Below are 10,131 nucleotides of genomic sequence, written 5' to 3' on the forward strand. Positions count from 1 at the left end.
AACACAGAAAAAAATAAAAAAAGATGAGATTGAAGTCACTGTTTTCTCCATCCGTTCCTCCCCAGAAACTAAAGTTGGACAATTTCAAGTCAAATACTGTACTCACACCTAAAATGATTCTATATTGCTAAATAATAATGTTATAAATAATGTTACGTATGTAGTGTCAAAGGGCTGCCAGTGGCCTTGGGTGAATGATCCGATCTGGTGTCTTTCCAACATCTCTCCAGCTGATCGTACATGTCCCAATGGCCAGATCAAGTGTGACAACACCAACATCTGCATCTACCCTGGAAACCTATGTGACGGCTTTAACAACTGTGGAGACAACAGTGATGAGAATCCTCTCTTCTGTGGTGAGCTGAGTCAAAGAATGTATAAAGCTTCAGCTGATTTGAACTGCACATCAATAAAGATGTAAATCTATGCAAACTTGCGCTTATGTGTGTTACAGCGGGGCGTACATGTGCTCCCGATCAGTTCCGTTGTGATGTAGGAAAGTGTATCCCTCAAACTTGGGTATGTGACTCCATCAAAGACTGCACTGATGGGACAGATGAACCTCCCTCTTGTGGTGAGTGCTCAACATTAGTGCAGCTAACTTAAATTCAAAGACTTTTATACTTTAGGTTTGATGTGAGTTTCCATAGTGACTCGTGTTTTGCATAAGGAAGACACACTTGTATGAAGCAAGCCAGCCCTTTTTTTTCTCTTTCAGTTCACACTTCCCATCGTCATTAAAATGTGATTCTGTGTTTTCTACTGTGCAGAAGATATAATCAGAACATGCAGTCCAAACCATTTCACTTGTACCAATGGAAACTGCGTCCCTGAGTCACTGGTGTGCGATGGCAACAATGACTGCTGGGATAACAGTGACGAGGCTCCTGAGCTGGAATGTGGTGAGACACCAGTTAGATATGTCGTCATTATTTGTGCAGCGTTAGGCTGCTCAATATTTTGATTCGTTTATATAATCTCAGGTTAGCATTCTCACACACTTTCATCAATTTTGCTTTTTAATATCATATTGTCACCTGGAGGCCAACGAACCTGTAGTTCTGACCAGTTCACCTGTCCGACCTGGTACCCGGGCCATCCACGCTGTGTGCCTTTAAGCTTTGTGTGTGATGGGGAGAAAGACTGTGCCAATGCAGCTGATGAGCTCCAGAACTGTCCCAACCGGACCTGCCACATGAATGAGTTTGCCTGCGCCAACGGGCTTTGCATCCTCATCCCCTTCCAGTAAGTGTGGCACATGTGTGATTGAATAAAAGTAGAGATGCGTTTACTGGTCTCGAGACAAATTCTATTGTCAGGCAAGTAATTAATCACTACTCTTCTGTAGCTGTGATCGCGTGAATGACTGCGGAGATGGCAGCGATGAGTTGCGCTGTACGTATGATACCTGCAGCAGCAACCAGTTCACCTGCAGTAACGGAGCCTGCATCTACTCTTTCTACATCTGCGACGGACAGAACGACTGTTTGGATGGTTCGGACGAGGCGGACAGCTTGTGCCTCACGCCTCAGCCCACCTGCTCTCCTCAACAGTACATGTGCAAGTCGGGAGAGTGCATCGATTCCAATAAGGTGTGCAATGGACAGAAGGACTGTCAGGACGACAGTGATGAAAAAGGCTGCGGTAAGAGGCAAACAAATATGGAAAACTGTGGGACATTTTTGATAGAATTTATGAACTGTATTTCCTTGTCATACAGCATCTAAAAGAAACTTTGGTTGCACAAATCTTCACATGCATATGGTTAAAGTATATATAATGAAAAAAGATAAGGTGTCACAAAAAGTATATTTGTCAATCAGACCAAGCCTATGTGCTTTCATATTTTATGAAAATGTTTGCTTTTATAAATATATGTATATTTATACAGGTTTCTTTGTGCTACATATTATAAATACTGATGATTTATTCTGAAAAGATGGAGTATGTAATGAGATGTATTTGTCTGTGTCTGTTTGTTTGTTAGCAGTCCAACATCCACAGTTTTCAAGATACACATTTGCAGATTTTGTGACAGTAGACACAAAAAACAGCTCAGGATGATTTAATTTTGGTGAAAATCAGAGGTCACGTCAAATATGAATATCTGTGAAAATGTTTTATGGATTGTCCTTAAACTTGACAATAATATAGAGGGCCTTGGGGGACGTGAGTACCTGGTTTGGCTAAGCAGGCCAATCTTGACCTTCAATGTTTGCACCAAAAGTCAATTTAAATGTAATCGAATTTTTTTTTACAGTTTATAGAAACCAAAGATTTCAGTCAATCACCTCCAATCATGTGGGCAAAGATAATAAAATACACAATTTTAGTACTTAAAAGTCATGAGTCAAAGGTCAGGGTGACACAAATGAGGAAAAAGGCTCATTTGAGATTCCATTGGTTAATCTCCACATTTTAAAGCAATATATTGTCAGTGGAAAACATAAGCACTGTCATTGTTTGAGCTCTTTTAAAACATTCTTGTTGAGTTTTAGTATAGCTCTTGCCCTTCATGCAGAGTTGTGCTCTTTGAGTGCTCTTGTTACCTGTATTTTTGCTGCAGGTCTTAAAACCTCATCCATATTCTGTCTTTGCTCAGCTTCTCACTTTTTCTTTATTCTCTTTAGGAATTAATGAGTGTCTCAACCCAGCAGTCCACAAGTGCGCCCAAATCTGCACTGACACCCTCACTGGTTATTACTGTTCCTGCAACCCAGGCTACCAGCTCATGCCAGATGGCAAAGCCTGCGAGGACCTCGACGAGTGTGTCAGCACACCCGCCGTCTGCAGCCAGATCTGCGAGAACAGTTTTGGCTCATACCACTGCAAATGCGCCCCAGGGTACATCCGCGAACCGGATGGACGCACCTGCCGTCAGAACAGCGGCATCAACCCATACCTCTTGTATACCAATCGCTACTACATCCGCAATTTGACCACTGACGGATTACAGTTGAGCATAGTCCTGCAGGGCCTGACAAATGTGGTGGCATTAGAATTTGATCACTATGAGAAGAGGCTGTACTGGCTGGATGTAGGGGCAGGAAAGATTGAGAGGATGCGCTTCGATGGGAGCGACAGGGAGACGCTGGTGAGCAACGATATAGGAGGAGCTGAAGGCCTGGCGCTGGACTGGGTTGGCAGGTTTGTAAAACAGGAGAAACCTAATAGATAATAATCTGTTACATATAAGTATTTAGGTCATTAAGTAACAAGAAGTGATTCGCACAATTGGAAAACAATTGTTTGCACATGTACTCCTATTTTATTTTTTATAACTAGCAAATCGCTCTCAGAGCACAAAATACATCCTGAGTAAACACACACACGCACACTTCCATATACAAAATAAAGAAAAAGAGAATATGAATGGGGTAATTTTTATTAACTTTGCATCTATGTGTTTCACAAACAACATCTTTTTAATTTTTATATTTATTTAATTTTTCTCCTTCCTGTCTCCTGCAGGAAGTTGTACTGGGTGGACAGGTATTACAGCTCAGTTCATGTGATGGAGCTGGATGGGCGTTACCAGAAGAAACTGCTGTCGGGACACTTTACAGATAGAAATCACACCTACGTTATCACCAGACCTCGTGCTGTGGCTGTTAACCCTAAATATGGGTATTCACACACACACACAGACACACACACACATACAGAGAAAATCTATGATTGACTCTAAAACCAAACGTGTGCAGTTGTTTCTGCCTCCCGGTTTTTAGTTGTTCCCATTCCTTTGCTTCGACTTTTCCTCATCCCTCATTCCTTCATTCCTGCCCTCTTTTGCCCAGATGGCTGTACTGGACCGACTGGGGTGACGCAGCATATATCGGCAGAGCTGGCATGGATGGAACAAATATCAGTGCAATTATCACAACCAAGCTGGAGTGGCCTAATGCTCTAACTATAGACTACACCAACAACAAGATCTTCTTTGCTGATTCCCACCTTAACTTTTTGGAGTGAGTTCATGAAGTATCCCACAGAACGTTTATTCTGTGTTGCACTGAATTATCTAAACATTGATTTCTCTTTATGTTTCTACATGTGAATTAATCACATTGTGTATAAACCTCCCTATTCTGTGCATCTTAGCTTTGCAGACATGGACGGCCAGAATCGGCACCGGGCCATCGCTGGCTCGCTCCCCCATGTATTTGCTGTTTCTCTATTTGAGGACTGGGTCTACTGGACAGACTGGAACACGCATACTGTGGAAAAAGCTCATAAGTACACTGGCGAGGAGCGTACAGTTATGGGCAACAACACCCATCGCCCCTATGACATTCACGTCTACCATCCCTACAGGCAGCCTCGAAGTAAGTATATGACAGCTGTGTGCTATTATATTCCCGGCATCACAATGGACGGCAGAAGATAATTTATATTTAATCGTCTTATTCCCCAGGTGAGAACCCTTGCTTGTCCCATGACCTGACCTGCAGTCATCTGTGTCTGATCGCGCCTGGAGGGCAGCGAGCTACCTGCGAGTGTCCCGATCACTTCATTGGTGTGGCTGTTGGATTTAAGATCCAGTGTGTTGCTGACTGCTCCAGTACCCAGTTCCGCTGTGGGGACAATGAGAAGTCAGTGTGACAGAAAGTCATGATACTTTACTGTACTGCTTATTAACCATCATTAGGGGTAAAAAAATTTTGTACATTTTCTTGTTCTTAGGTGCGTTCCGATATGGTGGAAGTGTGATGGTCAGTCGGACTGTGGTGATGGCTCGGATGAACCTCAGACCTGCCCACCTCGCTACTGTTCAGCTGGCCTGTTCCAGTGTCAAGATGGCAACTGTACCTACCCTGGCTTCCTCTGCGACGGCCACCAAAACTGCCCTGATGGCTCAGATGAGGATGCTGCTCTCTGCAGTATGACAGTTTCCTGAATCCTGAATACGAACTCTAAATAACTCAATCAAATAAAAATTGAACAGAAAAAAATACTTTACGTTTACCAGATTCAAGTTTTTAACTATGATTCTTTTAGGCCTTTATTTTTTCCTTTTTCTCTTTTTTTTTCTTTCTTTCTTTCTGCTGAAAATGAAAGCCTGTTTTCAGGAAGAGGGTTCAATGTTAAACCTGTTTCCTGTCCTCACAGGCGATCACCGCTGCGCTGGAAACCAGTTCCAGTGTAAAAACAAAAGGTGCATTCCTGTGTCCTGGCACTGCGATGGAATAGTTGACTGTACAGATGGCAGCGATGAGGATGCGGAGACTTGCTCCCAGAAGACCTGCAAACCGGGAGAGTTCACGTGTGCAAACGGCCGCTGTGTGCCGTCAATGTATGTGTGCGATGCCCAGGACGACTGTGGTGATGGATCTGATGAGCCGTATGAAGTCTGCAGTGAGTGTTACTGTCACGCGAATTAAATATGTGCCAACCATGATTTCCTTTTCTTTCCCCCATGTCTGTCTGTGATGAGCACAAAAGGAGCAGCTTAATTGATAATAGCCGTGCACTTTGCAGAACCGCACGACCATTTAATCAAACATCGACTTATCTGTTTCAGAGATATACAATCGATTCAGACACAGCGCAGGTGTAACCTGGGTGAATTAATGAAGCTGCACGTAGTGTTGATTTTTCTAAATTTAAGTTGCACAGTCAATCCCTCCTCCCCCTCTTCCGTCTGCTTCTAATTACTGTCTGTCTGGCTCTGTCTCAACTCATCCTCCCTCATTATTTCTCACCCTCTTGTCACCTTGCAGACTTTATTTTCGATCTTACTACTAATCTCACCACTTTCCTTCCATCCTTTGCCTGATGTCTCTGTCGCCTTGTCTCCACAGTGGGTCCAGACTACAAGTGCGATGAGGATACAGAGTTCTCCTGCAAGACAAACTACCGCTGTATTCCTCAGTGGGCCCGTTGCGACGGCTCAAACGACTGCATCGACAACAGCGACGAGGAAGGCTGCGGTCAGTGCTCATGTGTCAGCAGACGTGTCGGGGCTGTCAGACCAGCTGCATACTGCACATGTGTCAAAATCTTAAATTAGTTCCTAAAGATCTGATGATATTGTGGTGTACTTTAAAAGTTCAAGCTCTGCAATGCTTGTAGTTTCTAATCCAGAAAAAGAAATCTGAATACCTTTACAGATCATTTGCACCACTCAATCATTAAATAACATATTTATTCGTTTCAGCCTTGGCTGTAGACGACTTTAAAGCTCCGGTTCCAAAGATTAAATAATAATGGGTGTAATGCAGAACAGTAAAAACAAATAGCAAAGATGCATCATCCTATATAGACAGAAATTACACTGGAAGAAGGTGGTCACACACAATTAGTATTTATTAGTGAAAATGTATCAAGCTGTGTTAAAAAGGCTAAAAACCCATGAAGTTAAAGCTACAGTGTATAAGATATCACCACCAGATGTCAGTAGAATGCAGATTGCAGTCTACTGACAATGTCAGGAATAAATAAGCGTCCTTTTATTTATATTTCCATGTCTCAGAGCCCTGACCGCGATGACATCTTGGCCACTATTTGCAAGATTGTGGGGCTTCCACAAACTGGCGCCGACTTCTATGTATTTTTAATGGATTAATTCTAAGCTTATGAAAATGCATCAATCTGTTGGAAGCTGTAATAAAACACTGATCAATTTATATTTATGAGTACAACCTTCTTTTATTCTATTAAGTAACCTAAAAATTGACACACTTTACCTTTAAGTCTTTGGTTTCAGCAGGTTAAAAATCTTATTTCCCAAAATGTTCTCATGACCACATGTTCAAACACCTTTTGTGCTGCTGCTTTATAACAGAGGAAGTGACCTGTGACCCTCTGGGAGATTTCCGTTGTGACAATCACCGCTGCATTCCCATCCGCTGGCAGTGCGATGGCTCTAATGACTGTGGCGACAGCTCAGACGAGAGAAACTGCCGTAAGTTTTTCAGTTCAATCTGTTTCAAAAAATGTCTTCTTATTAAAAATGTTTCTTCTGACTGCTTTTTACTCATGTAGTTTGAAGCCTCATATCACAGCGGCCACACATCTCATATTGAACACGTGTGTGTGTGTGTCTCTCTAGAGCCAAGGCCGTGCTCTGAAAGTGAGTTTCGATGTGACAACGAGCAGTGCATTCCCGGAAGCTGGACGTGTAACCATGTCAACGACTGTGGGGACAACTCGGACGAGCGAGACTGCGGTGAGCAGACGCCTCCTCCTCATGCTAACTCCTCGGCCTCCTTAAAATTACATCCAGCCGTAAACAAAACACACACGGGCGCAAACACACACATCAACATAACATCTTGGCTCTCTTCCAGAGTTGCAGACATGTCGTCCAGGTTCTTTCCAATGTGACTCGGGTCACTGTATCCCCGCTATTCTGCAGTGCGACAACCGACCCGACTGTCTGGATCTGTCAGATGAGACCAGCTGTCGTAAGTTTACAGCGTGAAAATTAATGGCACTCTGGGCCCCCGCAGTTTTATTTATTTATTTATTTCTGTTTATATGTGTGTGAGGTAATTATTCAGGCTTTAAGGCTTCAAAAGAATGAAAATGTGGCACAACAGTCTAACAGCAGACAGGGATACAGTTTTTGCTTAAAGCTTAAATGAGGTGAGAAACACAATAAGATGGTGTAAAACTGCATATTAGTTTACCCCAGTAATTAAACTACAGAGTAGCTATACAAGATTTATCCTTTTTTCACATTTGAACACACATTGAATAATTTGGTGTGGTTGAACTTTGCACCTGTAGGGCTCTGGTCATCCAGGAAGTGAGATCAAACCATCAACTGCAGTCATTTCCCTGCATTCTTTCCTTTTCTCTCCAGTCATTTTGTTAACTATTATCCAATAAAGCCATAACATGCTTCCAAATTGATTGTAGACTGAAAACCAGTCTTTGTTATGTGCATCCTGTAAATGCCAATTTTCCCAGATATTAAGATTAAATCCAGAATACCTTAGATAAATTGTAACTGCTATTTGAATATATGAAAGTTGGACAATTATACAAGCATTCCATCCATCAGAACACGCTTTTGGGTGGAGCGTTAAGGTATTCTTTCAGCTAACAGTTTAAAGTCAGAGATATGTCTGTTGATATGTTCCTCCAAGGTAATGTAACCAGGGTGGCTTCATTTGCTGTTGATGAAAGCTGCAAGCCATCCGTGTCTTCACTTTCCACACTTGGATTTATTCCTGTTTGCCCAAAGCGCCTCTGAAATGGTAACAGTGGGAATTCAGAGTAATTGCTGTATCCTTGTCTCTGTAAAATATGTAACCATACACTGAAAGAAAAAAAAGTCCCCTCAGCTCTTCTCGCATCCAGCAATCTCAGATTGTCTGTGATGATTGAAGAAAACTCTCTGCCGCTTGGACCCATCTGTTTTTGCCTCATCACTTGGTTCCCCTATGCTTTCTCTGCATGTCGTCCTTTGATTTCTGGGAACATGTCAGTTTTTGTTCTTCTGGTTGCCATGCAGCAGCAGCAGCAGCAACAGCAGCAGGGCTGTGGAAGGAAAGTGGTAATAACATATTTGTAGAAAATAGAAAAATCTACCCACCAGCATGTCCAAAGACGGCACAAATCAGAGAAAAGTTACCAGCGATAATTCAAATAACTGTGGCATTAAAAAGAAAGTTAAAAGAAGTGGACCAACTTTGAAAAGGGGCAGCTTTAAGAGAAACAGTGACCAGAATGGTGTGCAGTGCTGGTTGGTTTTATTTCTCCACTGATATATCTCTTTAAGAAAGACCGTTTAAAACACGACCTTGGTAAAGAAAGGAAAATAAATCAACAGATTTTAGTAATAATGTGCAAACTATCTCTCTTATTTTCCCGATCTTTCCAGCTACTCGATACCCTGGAGGCCGTTACTGCCCTGAGCACCAGTTCCAGTGTGCGAACCACATCTGTGTGAACCAAGGCTGGGTGTGTGATGGCATTGATGACTGTGGGGACAGATCTGATGAGCAACTCAACTTATGCTGTGAGAAGCTTGTTATTTATTTTTATGTATATCTATATAGATAGGTAGATAGATGTGTGAGTGTGTATATATATGTGACTTTCTTTTAAATGAAAGTCACACACACACACATAGATATAGACATTGGGCTCAAGTCGCATTTGCTTGTGTTTAACCAGTGAACATCACCTGTGAGATGCCGTCTCGGTTCCGCTGTGACAACGGCTACTGTGTCTATGCTGGAGTGCTGTGTAATAAGAAGGACGACTGTGGAGACGGCAGTGATGAGAAAGAAGACCTCTGTATGACTCCCACTCACACATTCCTGCAATCTGCATATTTTAGCATGACTAAAAATTTACATTTAAATGCACAAATCTGATCAGTTATTGGACGTAGAGTAATGGAAAAGGACAGCTGAACATTTGGCAATATAGAGGGATAAACATTGATGTTTTGTAGTTGCCCTCTGCATAAACTATGTTTAGTGTACTGTGTAAATATATGGTGCCGTGAAAAAGTATATGTCCCCTTCTCAGTTTTGTGTTTTTGCATATTTTTCACATTTACATCTTACAGACAATCAAATTCATTTTAACGTTAGACCAGCCAGAGGAAATACAGAATGCAGTTTATACTATCCTGGCCCTTTTCCTGTCTTCCTCCCCAACCCCAGCTGATTATGGCAGATGGTTGCCTCTTCCTGAGCCTGGTTCAGCTGGAGGTTTCTTCTTGTTAAAAGGGAGTTTTTCCGTCCCACTGTACCACAGTGCTTGCTCATAGGGTCACATGATTGTTGGGGTTTTCTCTGTTTTCTTTGTGTTATTTTAGGGTCTTTAGCGTGCAATATGAAGCATCTTCAGACAACTATTATTGTGATTTGGCACAATATAAATAAAACTGAATTGAACTGAAACTCAAGAGTACTGGGGTTATGTAAACACTCCAGCATAAAGAACAAACAACAACAAAAGAATAACGTTTTGGAGTGACCCAGTCAAAGTCCAGACTTAAATCTAAAGAAGCAACTTGAAAAACATATACCGCTTATCAGAATTTATCTCTCACTGCCAAGAAAATAATCACTTATTAGGTTTAAAAGAAGGGACAGAAGGTCATTATTTTCCCTTAACCATCATTTCAAAATAGCATTTTGTATTTATTGTGTAGTGTTAACATTTTTT

The 10,131-nt window shown here is 41.9% G+C and overlaps 1 protein-coding gene across 1 annotated transcript in view; it reads left to right on the forward strand.

Annotated features, from left to right (window-relative positions):
- The window catches only part of lrp2b (low density lipoprotein receptor-related protein 2b), a 41,359-nt gene that overhangs the window by 21,364 nt on the left and 9,864 nt on the right, over nucleotides 1-10,131 (forward strand). Inside the window, exons 46-63 of the mRNA XM_005753510.1 lie at nucleotides 231-356; nucleotides 455-574; nucleotides 771-902; nucleotides 1,044-1,245; nucleotides 1,349-1,644; nucleotides 2,631-3,147; nucleotides 3,472-3,627; nucleotides 3,798-3,968; nucleotides 4,102-4,325; nucleotides 4,415-4,592; nucleotides 4,684-4,880; nucleotides 5,110-5,355; nucleotides 5,802-5,930; nucleotides 6,785-6,904; nucleotides 7,052-7,168; nucleotides 7,290-7,406; nucleotides 8,831-8,968; nucleotides 9,127-9,249. Of these exons, the coding sequence (XP_005753567.1) occupies nucleotides 231-356; nucleotides 455-574; nucleotides 771-902; nucleotides 1,044-1,245; nucleotides 1,349-1,644; nucleotides 2,631-3,147; nucleotides 3,472-3,627; nucleotides 3,798-3,968; nucleotides 4,102-4,325; nucleotides 4,415-4,592; nucleotides 4,684-4,880; nucleotides 5,110-5,355; nucleotides 5,802-5,930; nucleotides 6,785-6,904; nucleotides 7,052-7,168; nucleotides 7,290-7,406; nucleotides 8,831-8,968; nucleotides 9,127-9,249 (3,309 nt within the window). The remainder of the gene's footprint in view (nucleotides 1-230; nucleotides 357-454; nucleotides 575-770; nucleotides 903-1,043; nucleotides 1,246-1,348; nucleotides 1,645-2,630; nucleotides 3,148-3,471; nucleotides 3,628-3,797; nucleotides 3,969-4,101; nucleotides 4,326-4,414; nucleotides 4,593-4,683; nucleotides 4,881-5,109; nucleotides 5,356-5,801; nucleotides 5,931-6,784; nucleotides 6,905-7,051; nucleotides 7,169-7,289; nucleotides 7,407-8,830; nucleotides 8,969-9,126; nucleotides 9,250-10,131) is intronic.

Source organism: Pundamilia nyererei, unplaced genomic scaffold (genome assembly GCF_000239375.1).
Source record: "Pundamilia nyererei isolate P.nyererei 1_Seehausen unplaced genomic scaffold, PunNye1.0 scaffold00435, whole genome shotgun sequence".
Lineage (NCBI taxonomy): Eukaryota > Metazoa > Chordata > Actinopteri > Cichliformes > Cichlidae > Pundamilia > Pundamilia nyererei.